The sequence below is a fragment of the Buteo buteo genome, chromosome 1 (genome assembly GCF_964188355.1).
Source record: "Buteo buteo chromosome 1, bButBut1.hap1.1, whole genome shotgun sequence".
NCBI lineage: Eukaryota > Metazoa > Chordata > Aves > Accipitriformes > Accipitridae > Buteo > Buteo buteo.
In genome coordinates this window covers 11,660,392-11,684,378 of record NC_134171.1, presented here as the reverse complement: position 1 = coordinate 11,684,378, position 23,987 = coordinate 11,660,392, and the positions used below count along the sequence as shown (strand labels likewise).

At 41.6% G+C, this 23,987-nt stretch overlaps 1 protein-coding gene across 1 annotated transcript in view; it reads left to right on the top strand.

Annotated features, from left to right (window-relative positions):
* The window catches only part of CPZ (carboxypeptidase Z), a 35,959-nt gene extending 12,632 nt beyond the window's left edge, over positions 1–23,327 (top strand). The window contains exons 3-11 of the mRNA XM_075022441.1: positions 980–1,354; positions 2,142–2,354; positions 4,467–4,663; positions 5,618–5,779; positions 12,609–12,767; positions 16,745–16,880; positions 17,966–18,105; positions 20,785–20,884; positions 22,661–23,327. Coding sequence (XP_074878542.1) covers positions 980–1,354; positions 2,142–2,354; positions 4,467–4,663; positions 5,618–5,779; positions 12,609–12,767; positions 16,745–16,880; positions 17,966–18,105; positions 20,785–20,884; positions 22,661–23,016 — 1,838 coding nt within the window. The 3' untranslated portion in view covers positions 23,017–23,327. The remainder of the gene's footprint in view (positions 1–979; positions 1,355–2,141; positions 2,355–4,466; positions 4,664–5,617; positions 5,780–12,608; positions 12,768–16,744; positions 16,881–17,965; positions 18,106–20,784; positions 20,885–22,660) is intronic.
* The last annotated feature ends 660 nt before the right edge of the window (positions 23,328–23,987 follow it).

Sequence of the window (23,987 nt, the reverse complement as noted above, 5' to 3'; positions counted from 1 at the left end):
CACCTCTGAGTGGGTTGAAGGTATTACCAACATTTATCCTTCCTAAGACCTCTTAACCTGATTTCTTAAAATGTATTAGGTTTATAAGCATATACATGTAAGCACATTTATCAGCCTGCTTGCCTGTGAGTTAAGTCCCAGAATAACTTTTGATCTCTTTGGGCAATTTCAATCAAACTTCACAGAGGGGTTGCAGTTTCAGAGATATTAAAGTCTTACAAATTTTGTGGGGCCAAGCAAAGAAGAGAAACATCTTACTGATACCTCCCCCACTAAAGAAAAAAAAAATCTGTATGATCTCACACCTTCTCCATGAATCCATACCAAAACGCAAGGACAGGGGAGAAAGTGATATCACAAATACACTTTATTCAGGAATCTGAGTTTTTCCCATGTTAGACACCAGCAAATTCACACCTCAACAGGGGTTTTTTCTCTCTTATGGATTCTCTGGTGTTTAATACGCTCAAACTATATTCTTAATTTAAATCAGAGAAGATTTAATTGAGTATGAGACAGCCTTTCCTTTGGAAATCAGGCTTTATTAGTTTTGGTGGTTTCCAAGCTGTTTGTTAAATGACCTCCCATGTGGGCTGGTACTCCAGTGTTTTCTGGCCAGGGATTTGTCCTTTCATTGCTGTTCAGGTATTGAATTAACAAAATAAATCTTATTTTAGGAACAGCGCTTATCAATCAGATAGCCCCTGATGCCCCATCAATTTGTCAGATAGCATTTGAATTCTGAATGACTTTTACTTGCATCAAACTGTTCGCAATCAATCTCCAGACCAAGCATACTTTCCATCATCTTTCTATAAGTGGTTTTAAATATCAAATTCATTCGAGAGTATTGCAAACTGTCTCCAGTCTATCCATGAACAAAAAAATAAGTGCACTGAATGCATTATTTTTTATGTTGTCTCTGAACTATTCAGTGTCAGTGAAGCAAGTTATTTTCCGTATGTTCATCTTTTCATAGCAAAATGCGTGGACATTGCCTTAAGTTCTTGTACTGATGTTGCCTATACTCAAATGATGTATCCTAATTTTCTGGATCAGAAGTCTCGAGAAGTGATTGAGTACAGCTCCGAGTACATCCTCATCAGCGTGCTGCATAACTTGCTCCAGGGAGAATGCAATCCGGACCTGAGGCTCCTGGGCTGCTCCGTGCTGGCCCCGCAGTGCGAAAAAGACAAAGTTATAAAGCCCTGCAGGCATGTCTGTGAAAACCTGAAAAAAAATTGCCTCCCTGCCTTTGATGCAATAGACATGGCTTGGCCCTACTTCTTAGACTGTGACCGCTTTTTCGCTGGGGAAGAGGAGGGATGTTTTGACCCGCTGGCAAAGCTGCGAGGTAAGGAAGGAAACTCTGCTGACACATCTTACTCGTCTAGGTGGGAAGGGTCTCATCTCACTCAGCTTGACATGTCTATGGCATAAAACCTCACTGCTTGTCATCTCAGCTTGTCATCTTTATAGACACCTGTAAGGTGTGATTCATTTTGTTCCACCTATTTTAAACACTTAATTAAACTGTGCTCAAGAAGCATCTGTTTCTCTCCCTCATATACAAAGAGCATCAAGACAAGCAGCTCAGAACTAGATGTTGAGACTGCCAATGTGCATTTAGATAAGCCCTGCCCTGTATGATAGCTGTCCGTATATTTGAAATATTTTATGTAAAAACTGAAACTTTAATGCACTCATAAATTCATGACTACTTGACAAGCTTAACAGCTCATTAAAATAATCTCATTAATGATTGTCACAAATTTTTGTTTGGATGAAGAAGATCCAGATAGCTGAAGACAGATGAATCTCATAAAAAATGAGTTTGATTCACCACATTCAAAGGGAAAAATCTGTACATTTTGTGACTAAAATGTGCTAAGCATGCCAAAGGACAAATTATAACTTGTCATTGCACAAAATATTTGTCTGTGTGCATATGCATTATATTGCAAACAAAATATGCCACAATTAACAGTGTAGCATGTACTACATAGATTTAAGGTTTTGATTACGGCTGTATTTTCTATAATTCTACTACTGAAAAAGGTATTTCGCAGAAAAGTGCAGGCATTCATACAATCCTCTGAGCACCATGATTTTAAACACTGTGTTACAATTTTTCTTCACAGGAGAAGTAGATGTTGAAGAAGATTTGCCTTCAGACTTGCCAGGAACTTTTATTAAGTTCAAACACCATTCATATTCCCAAATGGTGAGCACATTGAAGAAGACTGCTTCTAAGTGCTCCCATATTGCAACAACTTACAGCATAGGTCGCAGTTTTGAAGGGAAGGATCTTCTTGTGATTGAGTTTTCAACCAAGCCTGGACACCATGAACTGCGTGAGTTATATCAGTATTGATCAGGTTGCTTGAGGGGAGTCCAGATTATCTGAGTGAAAACAGGTCCTTTTCATGGGATATCACTTAAACTGTAAAAAATATTCATTCAAATACGTTTCTCCTCCTATGTTTTCCTGAATTACAGTGATAGCTGATGATTCACTATAGCAGTTGCAGTCTGGTTGCAATTTCCTAACTTTATTGACCTCCATTTATGACCGTGGTTGACATTCCTTGTTCCTATATGTATGATGGAGTACTTGGTTGCAGTCATATGGCTATTATTTATTTGTGCCCAGCGTACAAAGAAGTTGGGATAGTTTTCTGTTACTGACCTGCCTTCTCCATCACCTACCACTTCCTCCGTCTCCTTTTATTTATCGCTGTACCATCAAACCCTATACACTTCCTACGAGTAATGCCTGTCCCTAGTCTAAACACAGTCCTTCACATCCTAAAATACATGCAACTTGTGAGAAGGCCTCAGACACAGAAGGACATTGACATCAAAAAAGGGCAATGCAACACAGAAAACAATCCTCCTGACCAGAGATTCAGGTCAGTGCAATACCTGTCAGTGTAACAGGTGAGTGATACCAGGAATTTACGTTATCAGAGCACCTGAACACCTTTAAGATATGAGTCCTCGCAACTTTTCTGCAAAGGGGAACAGTGCTGATCTCTATTTTGTAGATTCATCACTGAGACAGTAAGGGCCAGATTTTTAAATGTTCTAAATTCTTCAAAATGTAGATCATTTTCTTGGGGAGTATTAGGTAGTATTTTCCAGTTACCAGCTCCCTGCTCAAATATAGTACCTGGCTGAATCCGGTGGACTGGTCTGGCCATTGCTGCATACCAAGAGTCTCAGATTGCTTCTGATCAGACCAGCTCCAGCATCAAAGCAGCCTCAGTGGTGCAGCAGAGCTGAACTACACCTGACTTAATACTTTATTGAGATTATCATCTCAGGTCAAACTACCGTGTCCTCTGTGTGTTATGCTGCAGGGGAATCAGAGAAGATGGTGAAGACTGGTGTTAGATTTGTTTACTCCTGGCCACGCTGCCTTGCATGGTATAGAGGTGTTTTGAGGTGCCTTCAAACTTGGTCAGGATCCCAGTAGACATCTTTAACAGAGCAAAGGTCTACATTACTATTTCCTGGCCTATCACCCTTCCTCTCTTGTCTAAAGAAAAGAAATTGCAGGTGTCTTTTCAAGCTGATACTCCATTTGCCAGGAAAACACAAAGCCTATGAATTAGGCTTTTCAATTAAAACTGTGATACAGCATGATAAAAGATGGTAGTTTAACGAGTTATCTAGCATTTCCTTCTAAATCTGTTGCTTCATGCTGCTCAGGATAGCATAAAAGAGGGTGGAAATAGCTCTAGAGTTGGAGATTTTGCCAGCCTGAGCAAGCTGGCATAATAGCTCTGTGCCAGCCCTCTCCTCCAGTGTCTGGTGCTTGAGGCTGGCCAGGATCAAAGACAAAGATGAAAGGATAGATGGGAAAGGGTGTCTCCAACATGCATCTATTTTCTACTTTCCATTAGTCTCTGAAGAAGGATGGAAACAGAGAATAACTGCAGGTAATTGTGCAGTTATATGTTTCTAATAGTCTTATTCCAAGGCTATTTAGCCTAAAAGCCACTTTTTATGCACGACCTAATTTCTGTTCCAAATAGAGGGGTAATATATTACACATCTGCAGGTCGTTTCTAGGATCTGTGACAATATAAGGCATTGAAGCCGCCCAAGGTGAGTGAGAGTGCCAGGGGTGTATTTTGTTCCTTGCCAGCCATGGCTTGACATTTTTGTTTGCAGCATTCTTTGTTCACAATTAATGATGGGTCCAGCAAAAGCTCAGAGCAACAATCGCCTCTTACTTAAGCATGGACTTACTTGATTTCACACTATTCAAATTGTCGCTGAACTGACTTGTAACGGAGGGAAATTCACCTGGAACTGGTGTGCTATTTACAGGAACATATGCATCAAATTAGTGTAAATAAAACTTTCTGACTCATCAGTAAGCTATTTGGGTTACTCTGCTTTTGGAAGCCATCCAGGTATAATCAAATTAAAGCCTCTCATTACTTCATAATCCACAGTCAAGCCAGAATTTAAGTACATTGGCAATATGCATGGAAATGAAGTTGTGGGGAAAGAACTGCTAATCTACCTCGCACAGTATCTGTGTTCGGAGTATCTTCTCGGGAACCCTCGCATCCAGACCTTGATTAATAATACCAGAATTCATCTCCTACCTTCACTCAACCCTGATGGGTATGAACTGGCTGCAGAAGAGGTAAAAGACTTTTTATAAGGAAATGTTCAGGGCTTTATGTTTCTAAAATTCCTCATGGGAAGGGACAAACTGGGAGAGAGTGTCACATACGGGAGGGAATGTTAATAATCAGCAGCCAGAATCCCAGGCTGGTTTGGCAGTAGGTTGCTTTCCAAAGATGATGTGAACAGAGCTAAGAGGAAATCAGAGCCATGTTTGTCATTTTTGCTGCCTGCATGCAATGACGTGGGCATGACTGTTACTTTTTCACACATTTAGCCCTCTCTGCTATCAGTTCTAGAACAAAATGCCCACTGACTCACTGTAATGACTGTTAAATTATTTTATAAGCAAATGTAGTTTAATACTGTGGAATAGATGGTCTTCCTCTTTTAAAAGAGCAGTTATAATAAAATGTGAATATTTTCTGTACTGTCATGCTTTCATAATGGATGGCGATTTTCAGACATCAGCTGGTGTCTGAAGACCTGTGAAAGCAAATCTTCTATTTTATGTTACCTGACCTTCTTCTTTTCATCTCACTTTTATCACTAGCACCATTAGCATGAAAAATAAGGCCTTTCTTCTGTGTTTGCTCATGTGCTGAACTCTGTCTGTTTTATGAGTCTGGGGTTATTGCATTCTCCCTGATCCTGTCTCACAGCGTCAGCTGTATTTTCTTTTTCTCCCCCTCTAACCCACTGTGCATGCTGCTCTGTGCTGAGTAAGAAGCTGCTGTGTTCCTCTCATGAGTCACATCACTGGTGAGTGAAATTCTTCCTGCATGCTAGTTAGTGCGTTAGTGTTCGTGGGGATAAAAAATGATTAATGTGTGGTTTTTTAACAGGACAGACATCTTCAGTTCACTTCTTTTAAAACTTTCCCTCGATTAAAATGGCATTTTAAACAATTTGCACAAAGTGTTATTTTGAGACAGGGAGTAATGCTGAGTTTGGCTTCTATGTTACAAATTAGGGAGCTGGTTACAATGGATGGGTCATTGGACGACAGACAGCTCAGAACTTGGACTTGAACAGAAATTTCCCTGATTTGACGTCTGAGGCTTACAGCAGAGCTGGGATTCGTGGGGCCCGCCTTGACCACATCCCCATTCCACAATCTTACTGGTGGGGTAAGGTATGAATTACAGATTTTATAAATCATATATACTACAGAACAACTCAGGAATTAAGAAACTGAGATTGCCTGGTCTGAAGTTATTCTCTGGCAATCAGATTTTATAAGTAGGTCTAAACTGGACAGGCTCAGAATTGGCATGAAAATTCATGGTGTAGGTCTGGCCAAAGAGGCAGGTGTCACAAATCATTGGGAAAATTTGTGGATAATTTGGATTTTTCTATTTTAGACTAAGAATAATGACTGTTAGGAGAGGGGCACAAGGGTGTCATGATTCATTATTAGTGATTTAAACTGTGGTAGCATGTTAAAGTCTTAATGGATTTGGCTCTCATTACACTGAGCTCTGCACAGGTTCGATGCAATAGCAGTTTCTGTCTTGGAGAACATACAAAGGCTTCATGTGAAGTTGTATGGCATCAACTTCCACAAAAAGGATGTTTATAAATGACTGTAACCAGCTGGAGCAATGGAAACAGCCTGTTAAGCTGCAGTGGTGCTGGAAGGGAGAGTTGCTGCTGCCTCCAGACCCAGGGAGCAGGATGGAGGCAGCACTGCAGGGCCTGGCACTCATCACCACTACGCTTCATGTTATGGGACGTCCAGGAATGCAAAGCTCAGTCCTACCTCTGTCACTGGCAGCCCAGCAGCCCCCAACACTAGCAACTTGCAATGGAACTTAGTTCCCCTTGAAAGAAGAAACACAGGAAGCCAAATCAGTAGTTCTGATATTGGGAGCTCTACTTTTCCGCTGCTTTTAAACTCATTTTATTCTAATTCATTTTTTATAGCTAGCACAAAGCCTCAGATGGGTGGGGAACAGGGTTCTTTCAGCAGCTGGTGTATTAGCAGAAGATTTGAGACACCATACGTCAGTTTTCTACTCTGCTGCAGGTGATCTCATATAAGGCCAGGTCTAGCTCCCAAAGGCATCTCTGATGCTGCCCCAGGGTTTTGAAACCCCATTTCACAGTAGTGAAATCTGGATAAAAGCACCTCACTTCCTCAGGATAATGTACACATGAGGATGCAAAGCTGCGAGAAGCTCAGTAATGCACACTGTATTAGACCATTGACTTTTGACATAACTAAGCTCAAGAAGTTTATTCTGTTTTATGCATGTTATCATACAGATCCCAGCTCATGTCTCTAGATTGCAACATGAGTATAAGGTCTCAAGCTTAATAGTTTCCAACTTTTAACTGAATAATGACAGATAACAGTGAGCTGGTAAATGTGAGTACAGAGCCTCAGATGGGAAAGAAGGGTTGAGAGCATGTGGAGAAGAGTCTAAGATCCAATGAAAACAGCTGGAACAAAAGGGGATTTTAGGAGAAAAGTCTAGAGCGATAATAGTTTTGATTCACTGCACTTGTGTATAGTAGTTTTCATAGCTGTACATCTGAGAACCATGTATAGATATCAAACTGAAACTTTTCTTCAACAAATGAATGGTGTATGAATGAATACGGAGAATCTCGGGAGCAGGATTAGGCTCAGCCTTGCAGATACCTGGCTTGACACCACATTGTTTGCAGAGGGGACCTGAGCACTGCAGGTATGAGCTCTGAGCTGGATGCACTACAGAGTCTTACCTGGTCTCCCAGCGGGTTTGCTTTCCCACGTAGGACTGAGCCTTGGAGCCATCCCTGTTCTCTTTTTAGGAAAACCCCTTCCCCATCCTCTAAAGATGGGACTTCAGCTGGGGATGCCTGTATTTCACAGCAATTCTTTGAAGATGGCTCATTTTAGTTCAGTATCTGTTGTCCTGTTCCCATAGAGCAAAAGCTTTTGTAACATTAAGTACTGTTTACTCAGAAGAACGTGCTACATCAAAAATATGTAATAAGACAAGTCATTACAAACTTATATATATATGTGTTTCTAGCTTACTGGGAGTCACTGTGCTATTTCAGACCCTCTTGCAGAGCCCATCTCTCTTGGTAACAGCTTCTCACTGGGTTCCTGATTTGAGAGCAAGTGTTGGCTTGCTCTTAACCTTGTCAAGGTTGGCCAATCCACGCAATTGCAGGTCAGTTAGCTGCCAGGCTTTTTGACCCACATCGATGTATGTGCTTTCCTGGGGGAGATGCTTACAGGGAGATGTTCCCTGTCTTAGGAACACGAACTCACAGCCGCTTACTTCTGTTCCTGCGAAGCACTGCCACCAGCCTGTCCACAGATACAGCTGATGAGTCAAATCGTGTCTGCAACATCTCACTTACCAGACAAGAGTCCTTTCTTTGCATGGGTCTCTGCAGAATCAGTAGTGAGGGTGCCAGTCTCCTGGGAGCTCTTTCATGGGCTGTAGAGTCCCCTGAGCTATGTGTAGACAGGCTACAGGAGTGCCTGGCATGCCTAAAAAAGTAATTCAAAATGCCTTTGGCTTTCCATGGAGGTATGCAGGAAGGCTGCTTTTGCCCTTTCGGCCTGGACGTAGTGGCCACGCCGCAGACTTTGAGGCATGAAGGAAAGGATGGAGATCTCCCTCCAGCCATGGGCTCGCTTGCTCTCTGCATCCAGAGGCGCAGGGCTGAAGGTCCAAGCACCACTGAGGAAGGACAAACATGGCTTTGACCCCTCTTTGTGCCAGTGCCTGGTGCAAGCTGTGAGATTGCCTCACACTGCGCAGCCCAGAGTCCCCGTAACTCTCTGGATTTTGTGGCTCTAATGTCCCCGCTCCCCCCCCGAGTCCTGCTTCTGCCCTGGCCCCTCTGATGGTCTTTGGGATGGTCGGTGGTAGACAGCCACTCGCAGAAGTCATTTTTACAACCATGTATTTAGCTTTCTTAGATGCTGCGTAACATCATAACAGTTTATAGAGGGCTGGATGGAGACAGCCTAGCACTTCTCCCACCGTTCCCCCCACCGCTGCGGCCAGCTCTGCCCCAGCTGCAGCGTGCTGGTCACCCCGGGGTGTCTGTCACCACAGACGGGGGACCAGGAAGCCTTGGCACACAACCGCCCTCCGTCTGAGCTCTGCCTCAGTGGGTGCAGACCCGGGGCTATAAATACATCCCTTCTCCTGCAAACCTTTTCTTGCTCTTGCAGGAGAAATTGAAATAAGGTGGTGGTCCAGTGAGTCATTCCTCAGGGAACCTCTAGATGCTCTCCTGACCTCAAAGTGGGTCCTGACCTAAACAACACCCGAAGCATCTGCAAATCCATATGCTTTGCAGAACAAATGTGGGAACAAATTTGCCAGTGGCCTGGATGGCACCACAAAAACCTCCTTGCCGGCTGCAGTTTCACGTGGTTCAGAAACCTGGCGTGAAGCGGTCTCACAGCCTCTTGTCCCTCTCCTCTGCCGGTGGTATGACAGGACAGCCAAACCAGCCGTCCCGTAATGAGCTTCAATTTTGTCAGGCAGATGAACCCGTGGCTCTTACAGTAGTTGGCTTTGTGCATGCAAAAGCATTAGATTGGACGTTTCAACACCAGCCTCTCAGCTTTCATTTACTTAATAGTGTTTATTACCTGCCTTATTAAAGCAATTATCTGAGTATTGCAGGGCATTGTATAAAGATCAGAAAATGGAAAGTGAGCTCCCAGCCAATCCCATAGACTCAGGAGAGCTCTTGCCTCTCCGTAACCCTTGCTGTACGGTGTGTTTTGTTCCCCACTATTATGAATTATTTTAATAAGTGGTCTGAGGGCTCAGACTGAGAGGCTGCAGGCTTCATCTGAAATGAAGTCAGTTAAATTGGCTTGATTCAAACAGAATTTAGAAGTATGTGCCAGGGAAGGCTGGCATAGTCTTTGGGAAAATGAGTCTGGTTGCTTCTAAAAGGGAAAAAAGAAATCTTTGAAAGCCATGGAGACAGTGACTAATTGCCATATAATCGACAGAAATGAGATTCAGGTTTAAAAAGGGTAGTGGCCATTCCCTGTACTTATGCAGAAATAATTCAGCTGTTTTCTAATTGTGCCTCAAATTGTTCTTGTGAGATGGATGCTTTAAAATTGATCTCCTCTGATGAAAAAGCAAGAGCCCTGGTGAAAAAAAAAAAATCAAAGCCCACAAAACCCACATTAAAGGAGAAGTCTATGAATAGTCAAAGGCCAGAGTGACACAGATAGCTCATCTGGTGGAGCTGAACCAGGATGTACACATTTCAAAGCCTTAATCACCATACATGATGTCACTGAAATGCTATTAGGATAAAAATAGTGACACTGAAACTCCTGATTTTCCACAACTTCACTTCAATAAGACGTTAGCTCTGTGACACAGCAGTGTCTCGTGGTTTATGCAGGTAACTAGCGAGCGAGTTGGCTAATCAGGGGGAGGGCCTGAATTTAGGAGCTCTCTAAATAAAACTCTGCATTTCACCCTTGCCCGCTGAGTTGCAGAAGCCACTTAAAAATCTTTTTATTGAGGCCCAAGAGTGCTGTTTGGAAGCAGGGCTGATTCTGACATCAGGCATGCCCTCTCCGGCTGGGCTGCAGGCAGGGCAGGGAGCTGCTGAGAGTTTGGGGCAGCATCCATCCTCCTGGGCAGTGCTGGTGCTGCGGGGCTTGGAGGGCGCGGGCTCGGTGCCAGATCCTCAGCCACCCCATGAACCCCCAAACAGGGATCCTTGGGGCAGGCAGTGCTGCTCGCAGCCCCTTACAAACCACCCGGGCTCTTCCCTTCAGAAGAGATGGGCTCAAAGGATGAACAAAGCACTTTTGGGGTTCGGGTGGGAGTGGCTGGTTCAGCCCCAAATTCCCTTGGGATGGAGGTCATTATCAGACCAATCCACTGTACAAAGACCAGAAAAGCAAATACTTTGACCGTTGCAGGAAACATCCTTCGGACGCTGCCAGATTCCTTGTCACAAAGCCTGGTGGGCTGTTTTGTTCTCCCACCTCTGTGTTGTGTCAGCGGCTGTGTGAGACTGCAAAAAGTGCAGAGTGTTTGTCTTTTCCTTTCAGAGTGCCCTTTACCTGCCTTTTAAAAAATGTGTTTCAGGTCATGCCCTTCCTGGAAACTCTGTGTGTAATCTTCCCAGTTATGAAAAAAACTTGGTTAGGTTTCTGGTGTGCAAAGTGCATTCTGTGCATTTCTGGGTTGGTCAGACTTTACCTGTTACATCCCATCTTACATTTAAGTTGCCTGTTTATAATACCGAGGTTGAAAGGGTTGTGACACAGAGATTCAGAGGCTACTGTTAGGTTGACAGATAGATAAAAAGGACCTGGGCTGTTTCTCCTGAGGACAAGTGGCACAATATCTGACTTGTGTCCATACGCTAACCAGAAATTACTGATTTAATGATTCACCTTACAGCAGTGGGAACACTCAGGTTCCTATTTCTTCCCAAGTACAAGGCACAGCCTTTTCAAATAGCACCTCTGCAGTGGCTGGAAGGACTAGCTCAGCTCAACAACTACAGAATGGCATTTTAAGGAAACCTGAAAACTAGGAGGACTCAGTTAATAACTATGGCATCTGAAGGGAGGTAGCCTCCTGCCTAGGTCAGAAATGGGCAGGGTGATGTCTTCTTAAATCATTCCAGGTAAAAATGTATTTAGACATGGCCTTTTCCTCAGACTGTTTGCTTTCTACCTCCTTGCTGGGAGCTGTAATACATCCATGGGGCAGCTTTGCTTCACAGTGTTTTTCTCTGCTCCACACCTGTTTGTGTTACCCACTCCGTCCCCAAAGCTGTGATTTACCAGTAGCAGAATCGGGACTGATCCAAAGAAAACAGGAATTACTATTATTGCAAATCTAATGTATAGGTCTTTAGGTTTTTGGGTTGGTTTGGGTTGGGTTTTGTTTGTTTGTTTAGTGTTTTTTTCCTGCACGTTGCTGACTTGATTCACTGTTACTGGTCATTAGCCACTCTGGGACCCCGGCTGGATGATTTTTTAATGGCTGACGGAATCAAAGCAAAGGGTGGTATGCAATGTTAGCAGTCCTATGTAGATGCTGAACTAAGTCCACCATAACGGATCTTGCTAATTTTTTAAAAAACCTGCGTATCTGCACTTGTGCAAAGCAGAGTCCGGATTAGCAGCCCCTGCCCTCACCCACTTTCCCCCTGGTAACTTCAACAAGCTGCAAGGGAAAGAACTTCACCTCCTCCGAGGGCACTGGCGTGTGTCTGGGCTTGCAGGGACCGGCCACCAGATGACACTCTTACCCCTAAGAATTCACTCGCACCGGAGCGGGTCCCCAGAAGAAGGGGCGAAGGAGCGAGGTGGGTGCCTGGGCAGCTCTGGCAGTCCAGTGCCCGCTCCCTTGGCCACCCTTACTGAGCAGGGACTGTCCGAAAGACAAATTTTGTGACTTAACTGCCGCAGTTCACTGCAGGTAAACTGCAGTCATCGCTGTGTTTTATAGACATGAGGTTTCATTTATTTGCAGATGAACCTGGACCAAAGGATAGCAAATGAGGCAATGTGTTTCCAACAAGTGCTGAGAATTACAAATTGATCCCCATATTCCAGTTTAACCATCCAAAGTAAATCCTGCTGATTCAGAGATGAAATCCAATAAGGAGTTTGGCTTGCAAGTAGGGGTACAATGCCACAATTTTTCAAGCCTAAAATGCTGCTATCATCACTTTCAGCTGCGAAAAATGTCATTGTAATAAAAAGTTATTCTTTTGTCAGAGTTTCTCTTTCTTTTTTTTTTCATTTTTTCCACAATGGACAGTGTTCCCTGGAGCAAACTGAGGCTTTTCCTCCATTAACCTTTGGGATGGAAGAGCCAAAAAGCCTCAGCATTCTCCTTTCTGACACACTACCTTCTCTTCTGGGCTTCATCCTGCCCAGGATCAAATCCCTTCAGAGCTGCATGACTACTCACAGCTTTTTTTTTTTTTCTCCTGGATTTCAGGTGGCCCCTGAGACGAAAGCAGTCATGAAGTGGTTGAGATCTATCCCATTCGTGCTCTCTGCCAGCCTCCATGGGGGTGAGCTGGTTGTGACCTATCCTTACGACTACTCAAGGCATCCTATGGAAGAAAAAATGTTTTCCCCTACACCTGATGAGAAGGTAATATTGTTTTTGCAAGGTGAGCATATCGATATGGTCTTCACGTGTGGAACTACGGAAACTTTTTCTTTTAACAAGTAACAAACTGATTTATTTAGATTGTATACATGTGTGTATATGTATGCATGCAAGTATGTATTGAATATGTAATAAATCACACGCTTGTATATATAATGCATGTATATATACATATATATAATATGATTTATATGCTTATTTAATGTGCTTTAAAATATAGGATCATTTACACTATCGGCTTGATCTGTAAAGATTTATCCATGTTTTGTGGGGCCACACATGATTTCACAAGGCACAGGTTAGGAAAATTGCCAGGCTTTTACTATTTAAAGGGTGTAGGCTGTGATATTTTTACCACTGATTTCCAGAAAAGGAACAAGCCTGACCAGCAGTGTTATTTTCTGTTGAAATCTGTAGGAAAAAAAAAAAAGGCCGGCTGCCATATGGTGGCAGCCTTGTAACATTTATTCCAGGTCAGATGAACGGGAATGGTTTTCCCCTTTCGTCCCTGGAAAGTGCCCCATTTGGGACTCACTGTAAATCTTCTGTGAAATTTTTTGCCATCTTTCCTATTTCCCTTTGGTTTCCTCAATCTAGTATTCATTGCCGACATGCCCGCTAGGAGAACAGCTAGTTTTTCAGCCTTCTAGCATATGCTCAAAGTGTCCCTGGCCTCTTAAGAAAAAGTGATTCTTTATATTACAGCAGTTGAAAATAGTCAGAAGTTGATCTTTGACTTGAAGCATCCGTTATCTTTGAGCATATCTTTGGACTGACTACTTCTAAAGTGACAGTTCTCACCAGCACATATTAAATATTTAAATATTTATGACTACTAAACTTTTTCTCTATCAATCCATTTCTTCTGAGCTGTAGGATAACTACTGACTATGCAATTATGAGAATGATTTAGCAGTAAAATAAACTAGGCACTGCACAGTAAAAAGAAATATCTAAATATCTGGTGGGTGGTAATGAAAGAAACTCTTGGCGAGGACTAGGGCAAATCAGAAACCTGTGCACTTATATCCCATCACCTGGGCTAGGGGTATTTTGATTTACGTGTAGATGGTGGAGGAATATGGCCGTGTGTGCCTTATCAAGCAGTTCACCTGTGGAGCAGCAGTCCCTCCATCATCTCCAGTCAGGGACAGCACGTGTGTTTCGAGTGAAACGATGCACTCACACGGACAAAGTGCTCCATCCCGATGCAGTACACAGGTGGGCAAGTGTGAATGACATCCCTGGTGTGCGCTAGTGCAAGACAGATGACCTCACACCGGTGACGGCTGCAGTCAGTGACTGCAAAGCCTGGGAAGTTAGCTGCAAACTTGGAAGTTTAAAACCTACAGGGGAGGGCTAGGGATGTCCTCAATTAAAACCACTTTTTCAAATGAGTCAGTACAGGAACGTTAACAACACTATCAGTATCACTTTAAATTTTGCCCAGAAAGCTAAAAACTTGTACCTGTGAAGGGACAGGCATTTAAGTAATGTCATCTGCAGCTGCTGCTGCTGGGGAACCTGCATCCTGAAATACAGCAGCTTGTTTTACCTGCCACCCATTGGCCATAACCGTTGTTCTGACTGCTAACCCGTCGAATTTGCAGTGCAAGGAGAAATGAGGCAAGTTTGCACCCTTGGCTGCAGCCCAGGGTGAAACGCTGCAATGCAGATAACGGCCAGAAATTTAAAAGTCAAATTCTGTGACGTATATTCAGTCCACGTTGAAAAAAGTCCCTGTTTGAAAATGCATCTGGGTGCTGCCACCTCCCTGTGTCCCCCGTGGTGTATGTGTGGTAGCACGAGGATCCTCTTGGCACCTGCTCCAAGACGCTGCGGATTTCAAGCCTCTTTAGCCCCCATCACAGCCTGGGCTGGTACCTGCTGAGATCAAGGAGTCTCAAAGCTGGACCATGTCCTTACACTCACTATCCTGCATCTGGTTCAGCCCACCTAATCCAGAACTTTCCCATTTTTCGGCTTTTGCGGAGATGGATGTTTTTAGCAGGCTCTTGTTTCGTGTTACACAAGAAGCTGCATTGATGTCTGCGCTCAGTGGAGCAGAAAGGTGCACACCAAGTCAAATGCATTCCCTTTGGTGAATGGAAATACTCCCTTCTGTCCCCCTAAAAAAGCCAACCTGTGGCAGTCGGTGGGGTAAAAGAGCTGGCCAGGGTAACAGAACCAACCACATTTTACCAAATGAAGCATCAAGGATTCCTCTGGGTTTTTTCCCCTTTTTGTTCCACTTTATTACTCCTAAATGTCAAAGCTTTTTTGAGGTCCATGACTAGTCATACATTAGCTGCGAAGTGATAATAAGTGTATTGGTATCTGAGCACATTTCAGCTTTTTTTAATAAAGGGCTTTACTTTTTTTTTTTTTAAATCAAGGTCACTTGAATTTGGATTTCTCACTTTCTCTTCTCACTACCACCCATCTTCTTTCACTTGCACTAGTGGCCAGGCAAAAACCTTATGCCTTTTTGTGTGAAACAAGAGAGGAAAGACTTGGTCACTGGAAATAAAATGTCTGCAGATGTCTTTGGGAAAGGTGAGGAACATACTCCTAAGTCACATAGGCACTTTCTAAACTTTTAGCAAATATCTTCCACAGAAGTTTCAGAACTGGGACCCAAATTCCTGTAGAACTTAAAGATATTAGGCCCGGCCCCAAACTATTGGCAGTAAAAGTTCTCCTTAACATAATTAATTAACACCCATTTCTTTGCAGCAGAACTTTGAAGGAGACTTAATTGTCCGAAGGAGACTTAGACACATACAAACTCAAACGACATGCAAAAGCATTTTGTATTAAGTCAGGATTTTCAGTGTCTGGTCATCAGAAGTATTTTGGTAAATTGTCTTTACACATACACTTGGTTACCTACCTGATCCCATAATTGGCTCAGCTTTGTGATTATTAGAAACATCCGTAAATATTAGATCAAAGTTGTGTGCTTAATCATTTTGGTCTTTATCCTTTATGACAATATCAAAGATGAAGTTTAGGATCACTTCTAAAAATAGGATTTTAGCCACCCAAGTTCTTGCACATATTATCTTAAGCAATATGCAATGAAACTCATGATGCTGAGTATTAGGATCTAGTAGCATCTGATAATTGCTGTCATTTCAATGTTGAAATCTGAATTTATAGCTTTTGTAGATGAGGTTCAAATAAACAAAAAGGAGAGGGGGGATTTCTGTACAAAGTTTGAATAAACATTGGAGAAAAATGATAGGAACCTGATTCAAAGAAATAGTTTCTACAGATCACTGCTGTTTCTTCTGTCTTCACTACATGTACCTGTCATTTTTCCTTTCTGGGTGGTGACTCCTCTGCTCTTCTTCAGTATCAACACTCTTAGGAAATCAGTGGTGACATCCTCCATCACCACATTCTATCCTTCGCTTTTTAGGACTGGTTTCTGCCCCGCAAAGAAGCAACTGTCATTGAGATCAAACTGGCAGGTTGTCCTCTGTGAGTGATAAGTGCAAAGCAAATTGACACTGTCTATTTTAAACAGCAGCAGCCAATGCGAAGATCTGGTTGGGCTGAGGCTGGTGTAGGTATTTTTGAAGGGGTAAAAATAGAAAGAGCTAAAACATAATGGAGAGACCTAATTTCAGCTTTAAAACCTGGGACTTGAAGGACAACCAAACATGCCCTCTACCCCTGCCCCAGATGATAGGTTGAAGCCAAGTATCACAAAATCCACTGGTATTTAATGTTGTCTCTGGCTAAATGTATTGGATTGCAGAGAAGGACCCTGGAGAAGGCAGCAAGTGAAAACTTCCTGGCAGAATATCCTTTCACAGAGGTTCACACACTCCATCACCCTCGAGGACAGAGGGTGGCTCATCATCTGGGCTTGCAACAGCAATAGTTACTAGCAACAATGACAGCGTTTACTGTTGGTAAAAGAAAATGTATTTCAAACCCTTTTGTTACAGATGTTTAAAATGCTGGCTAAAGCCTATGCAGATGCACATCCAGTCATCTCGGACCGATCGGAACTTCGTTGTGGCGGAAATTTTGTGAAACGCGGAGGTATTATAAATGGTGCTGAGTGGTACAGCTTCACTGGAGGTAAAACCACTTTACCATCATATCAAGTGAGGTAAAACCTCTATATGACCTTTATGAGACACAAGGGTTTGAAAGAAATAATTTTATTCATTTCAGTTTGCTTTCAGGCCAGACCCCTGCAAAATGTAACTTGTATGGGATTTAAGTAGCAAAATGTATGTTGGTAACATTTAAATTCAGATACCGTGGGATGTATTCAACCCTGATATGACCTGAGGAAAGTTAGCAAGTTATACAAGGGTCAAATTTATTATTGCATATAATATCATTCTAGTTTTCAAATCTGAAATGTAGAAATACATGCTTAATGCTATGCTCTCATTCCTTAGCGGCTTGAATTTGAATCCATCTTGCAGACTATGCAAGTGCTGCTTTTTCAATCTGTTTACATAAACTCTTTTTCAAGGAAAACAACTGTGACAAACATCCCATTCATTTGTGCTTAGGTTGCTAATTTGATTTCCCCAATAATAGTATTTAGTTTTCTTCAGGATTCCTGAAGTACTGGCATCATGAAATATCAGTATTCATAAATTTTCAGCAGTGCTTCAATTGTGTTTTCAAGTAGGACTCAGCTGGATCCCCAAATAATTATGTTGAAAACAGGCATTTAGAAAGCTTTGGGGCATGAGTGAGAATTAGGTTTAAATATCTTCGGCTTACATTCTTCTGAAAATTATATCCAACGTCTTTTGTACAGAAACAGTTTTGAACATAGTAATGGCAAAAGGTCATCTCTTTGCTGGTGACCCTTGGCAATCACCTCTGATACAGCCGATTATCCAATTACCATGATTAACCAATGCTTATCTCGCTATTGCTACTTCTTGGTCAGGTGAATAATAATTTTAAATTATGCTTTTTCTACTGAAAGAAGCGCCATTGTCATTAGTTAATTTGTAGTTGAAGCGAGTTGTAGAATTCTGAATTTGTTGAATACTTTTTATATATTGGCCATGCACACTCTTTACAATATATTAATCCACACCCACAGGGACCGCATTCAGCTGACTGCAACAGCAAAGCTCCAGTTAAGGGTTACATGGCTTGTTCCTGATCTCTCCTTTTTCTTTTTAAACTTATAGGTATGGCAGATTTTAATTACCTTCACACAAATTGCTTTGAAGTCACCGTGGAGGTAGGATGCGAAAAGTTTCCTTTGGAGGAGGAACTGTTTACAATCTGGCATGAAAACAGAGATGCCCTTCTGAATTACATGGAAATGGTACGGCTCTGCTTTTACAGACCTTTGGGTTTACAGTTTTTCTTTTTCATTCTTTGTCAATCTTCATTTCTTTACGGTTTCCCTGGTTAGTTATTGAGATAGCACCGAATCAAACATCACACTCCATCAGGAGTCCCGGTGCCTTGGTTTGTCTAGCAGGACACACAGATAATCCTTTGCCTATATTGCAGGAAGGATGAAGATTGAGGACTGTAAAGGCCTTGAAAACAGTGAGAAAGAGGATTGTAAATACTTTATGCAACATTATAAATCAAGTGTCCAAAATTTAATGCTAGAGAAAACCCACATATTCAGAAAAATATGAATCAACCTTTCTCTTGAAGAATAAACCAAGATCTGCTTTCCAGAGAGCTTCCTGGAACTCTTTCCTTTCCATATTCCATGGTTTTGGCCCAAACCCTACTGCACGGCAACAGGAGATTTAGATTCAACTAAAATGGGGAGGTTCTAAGTATCTTGCTAGAAATGCCTTTTCCACACTTTTCAGCTTGATTTCTTTATGAAAGTAAGTAAAAAATATCTGAAGCCTGATCTTCTAAAGGAACAACCGTATGTCTGTGAGCATTAAAACATGCCATTTAAAAGTCATTTTTAATAATAAGTTTAAGCTAAACAAAAACAAATACCTCATTGACAATAAGTAAGTGAATACAGAAACAGAAGTTGCTCATCTTTCTCTCAGCCATTAGTAGATTAGCTTTCTGTCATGCCTTATTTTGATAGAGTACGCAGTAATTTAAATTTGTTAGGAGTGTTTTTATGGCCTTTCTAAGCAACCTCTTGCTACTTGTGGTAAGTATTATCATTCAATAAAGTCTACAGTACAGACCACCAAACTCATTTCATTTTACAGCTGTCTGATGAAAATGAGTTTTAGTGAATCCAAATGGAGCTGGGTTAAATCCATATATATTGCAACTGAAGTCTTCAAGATGTAAAGATTTTTATAGTGTGAGATACTGTAGAAGTCTATGCCGGAAAAGCTTTTTGAGTAAATGCAGGACAGTAAGCAAAACAACTTTGTAGATAAGGATGACTGAATTACTACCGATAAGGATTAAGTCTGCCATAACCAATTCAAACTTTTCTTATTCTGATATATACCAGGCTGTTTGGTGTGTGTACAAATCTACTTGGTTTAACACGCAGAAGTAGAATTCATTTTCATAAACACCAATCTCTTCTCCCTGACAAAAGTGATATCAAAACACTCTCCCAAACTTATGTGACACAGACTTGAGGCAAAATGAAAAATAGTATATTTACTAAATCAAAACAAATCAATATTGCTAAAGAAATTTCAATTTTGTCATTTTTATCCTGTCATGTTGTAATTGCAAAATTATTATTGAAGTTGGATGAGGTCATACTACTTTGAGTACGCGTACACTGTAAATTAAATTTGGGTCTGAGATGAGTATTCTGACCAGATTTACCCACTATCCATATGATAAATCCTCAAGTCCATGCTGAAAAGCAAATTGCAGTGCTTCATCATAATAGTTCTTAAGGGACAGTTTTCAAGCCCTTATACTGAATTGCTCCTAAACTCTCCAGTGAATAGCTCCACTCAGTACAGAACGGCTGTTTAACAAGAACAGTGACAACACAGCCTCACCTTAAATAAAAAACTATTGTCACTAGGCTAGACTTTTTTTTCCAGCTTCATATTAAGAGTTACTGTAAAGTTGGATATTTTAATGTTTATTTTTAAACATCTCTATATTCCAACAAAAAAGCAAATATATTTTTTCCATTATTTTGATGCTTTGTTCTTTTTTCAGTTCTTCTTTTGTGACAAAGGATAATGGGGAGGGAAAAATGAGAGGAAGAGAAAGGAGTTGGGGGGGAAGTGAAGTAAAGAACAGCTCAAGTTGATTATAGCAGTTCAGGGAAAAAGTTGAAATGAAATTACTTTTCATTTAAAAAGGTCATATAGAGTTTCCCATAGAAAAAGTTTTCATTTCAGGACGTTGCAAAAAAAAGAACCTTAAGAGGTTTACTGTTTAAATACTTGGATTTTTTCCTGTTTTGGTTTGTTTTATTGAACTTCAAATATAGTGAGCCCTTTGTACACCTCCCTGTATGACAGAATTCACATCGCTCTTTAGTTTGTCACCAAGCACATTTCTCATCAGCTCTAGCAGCTCGGTTCTGTGCTTGTAGAGAAGGGAAGAAAGGTATTGCACACACTGCTATCATGACATTCTGACATGTACTGAAGTGTAGGCAGCAGAGCGATGATGAGTCCCAAGTAGCTAAAGTAATGCCTTCTTATTGTGTATAGAGCATCAGATGTTTTTTAAAGCCTTAACTTTTCATTTCTTTTTCATTCTGGGTCTAGGGCAGACATTCAGAAACAGTCTTTAAATATTGTGGTCAGACCATGAGGTGCCAGTGATCTGTGCAGAGAAGGGTCGCTCAATGCAGAGCCACATACCTAGCCCAAAAAAGCTCTTGTTCAGTTATCCCTTTCCCTCAGCCCCCTTGGAGCTCCCAAAATAGAGGATGTGAGCTGAAGGGGCATTACTGCCCAAGAGCCTCTATAATGGGTTGAACATCTTGAAAGTTTTTTCCTTTCTACCGGGGTTTTTCTGGAAGATGAGTAGGTGGTACTGTAATAAATGACTCCCATCTAACTTTGCTTTGTTTTGTCAGGTTCACCGAGGGATAAAAGGAATTGTGTCTGATAAGTTTGGCAACCCAATAAAAAATGCTCGTATTTCAGTCAGGGGCATCCAGCATGATGTCACCACAGGTAATGTTTTTAGTTTGAGCTTTTTCCTGGGGCAGGATGAAAGCACTGAGAGCTTAACCTGCAAAAATCTTGTCGTATTTGATAGCAATGGCACCTTAATGGAGAACTGAAGGCTTAGCTGTGGGTTTGTTTCTAGTATAAAAAGAGAGAAGACATGTCAAACTGGCTGTTGAGTCTGTCATGTCTCTGGGATGACTTAGTCCTTGCCGTTGAAACTTCTGCCTGGAACTGTCTGCTGCCCATCAAATCCAATGTGTCTTCAATGAGATTCAGAAATCCACCTTAGTTTCATGTTTGGGGGAATATGGCAATAGCCCTGCTCAAGGGCTGTAACTCAGCACGTGAAGGTGCAGAGCCCTGGTAGAATAAGTTAGTTGAAATATTGTGAGCATAAGGTGTAGAAATTAGAGTAGGATCCACACTGACTTTAACAACTGGAAAAACTGCAGTGATTGAAGGACCTGCAATCTTTTTTGTTCATGTGGAAAAGCATAAAAATATGCAATTTTTGGACTACAGTTATATCAAATGCAATGAACTAGAACGTTGAATTATGTTCACTTTATACCTGTCGCCAGCTGGTAAACATGTATCGGGGCATACGCAACTGCTAATTTTCACAGTCATAAAGTTCTGAGCTTTTAGGCTCCCACTGAAATCAATGCTCTCATTTTATTATTGATTTCAGTTAGAACAGGGTAGGCCATAGGAGTGCAAAATAGAAGACATGAATGGTAACATTTTGCTCTAATGATAGTTGTTGAATCAATTCGGCAAGTCAGAATGGTTTATAATGTAGTGGATGCTTTCCAGCTTTAAAAAAACCTAACATTAGAGGGGATACAATAGTGGAGATGATGCAGATTCTTGAGGCTGGTGGGAGACTCTGGCATGAATTAGGGTCATTTTCAAACTTCTTCCCAGACAATGGCTTTCCATTGGCAGTAGACCTTTAAAGAATTAAGAATTAAATAAAAAATGTGTTTACATTGAAGGAAAAAGGAATATTTGTTCTTGAGTTAGGTGGGGTTAAGAATGTCATATGATTAAAAAGCCTTTTAATTTCAGTGTTAAAAAAGACTGAGAAATTCCATGAGAAAATAGCATTAAAGCAACATTAACTGAGCTAAGAAATTTACCATTCAAAATAAAGGAAATATAAAATGAAGAATACATATTCGGTTTTAAAACTCCCTGCTTTTGCCTGCAGGCTCTAACCTTCAGCTGGAGGAAATTTACACCCATTTTACACTAATGGCAATTTATACCAGCTGCAGCTCCAACTCCACAGTCTTATGTGCTATAATGTCTGCAAAGTAATTGAATGTAATATAATAAAAGCAGGGATTTCTTAGCTCCTTAGACATGCTATATATATATATATATATATTGCTGCCTGGATTCTGCTTTCACTTTCTTAAGTTTCACATAGTTTTAAATTCATTTGATTTCTTTGGAGTTATTCCTTGTACCCCTGGGAAAGCAGCGTGAAGGAAAGCTTCCCTTCCCTGTGATACAGGCGCAGCAGTTACTGACATTTTGTATGTGAATTTTACTCCATTAGCTCCCAAAGGCCAGATTTTCGCAGGTGGAGCCCCTTTTTGTCATTCAAGAGTTTGCACCTGAACTTTTTCCAAAACCCAAATCAACACCTGAGAACCCTTCAAAGCCTGCCCCCTAAACGCTCGTGCACGCACGCGTATGCGAGTATGTAGCTGTAAAGGATGCAAGGCTAAAAACTAAGCTCGGTTTTGCTGTGCCTTTACCTTACCTAAGCTGCTGATGGAGACTACTGGCGACTCCTGCCTCCAGGGACATACATCATCAGCGCCCAAGCGGCGGGATACAGCCGGGTGATGAAGAGGGTCACCCTTCCTGCCAAGATGAAACGGGCCGGGCGAGTCGACTTTGTCTTGCGACCTGTCGAGGCTTGGCCCAACAAGCTCCTCCGCCGCTCGATGGAAGACCCCTACGACCCGTACGACCCGCTGGAACTTTTTGACCCTCACGCCCAACACGGGCAGCCGGAGGCTCGAGGTGGGTCGCCGCCGGGCAGGGAGAAGCCTTGGTGGTGGTCCTACTTCAGCTCTCTAGACCTGCACAAACCTCTGTGGCTGCTCAAGCAGCACTGAAGGGCGTCACGGCGCTCCGCTCGCCTCGCTCTGCTGCCCTTCCACCCCACTCCAGACGCTCTCACGGCTCTTGGCGATATTTAAATCTGTTTCGTTTGAAAATATAACGTTAATTCAAGCTCGCTCGCTACTTTTGTTTTCTCTTCACGCGCAGCTGAGTATGTTCAAGTGTTTTTATATATTAAAAACAATGGTGCGCACCCGTTCAAAGGCCAGGTTTTATGCAGTTTTTTTTCTTGGTAATGCTCTGTACCTCTGCCCACGTAGTTAACCACCACATTCATTATTTATTAGGTTCTAAGTACCTGCAGGAAAATATTCCTGCTCCTTTAGTGCATTTTTGTACATGTCTTAACACATTAATGACTATATACTAAAAATAACTTTCAGAAACATTCGGAAAACTCTTTTCTTTCCTCTTTTTACATTATTTTAGCGTATTAAGTTCAGTTCATTAGCTCTTCTAATCATTAAGAAATCAGTAAGAATTACGAATTTGGAAATAAATCTGCATCTGAACAAGTAACATGTTCAGCAGGATGAGATGCTCATAGGCAGGTTGGTGTCAATAATAACATATTTTTCCTGCTCCAGGGAGTCTAAATAACCAATCTTTATGATGTTTAAATGTTAACATAATTTGAACAGGTTTTATTCTCTTAAGCAAATAGATTTTTAATCTATTTCAGCAAAATACTGAAAAATACTTTTACTGTTGGAAATACACACGTCCTGTGACGTAGAAAAATACATGAGATAATTTGTGTGGAATTTAGGTTAAAATGTGACATATTACACCAAGGTTGTTAACATCATGTACTGTTTTGAGTCAATGTCCTTGTTAATGAAACTCGTAGACACTAAAGAAATCACAAACTTCTTTTCAAGTTGGGTGAAGCTAGGTGAATAGCAGTCTTGCAAGATGCTGTCCTCTCTCAGACATCAGATATAATTTTTTTTAGGGTGATCTG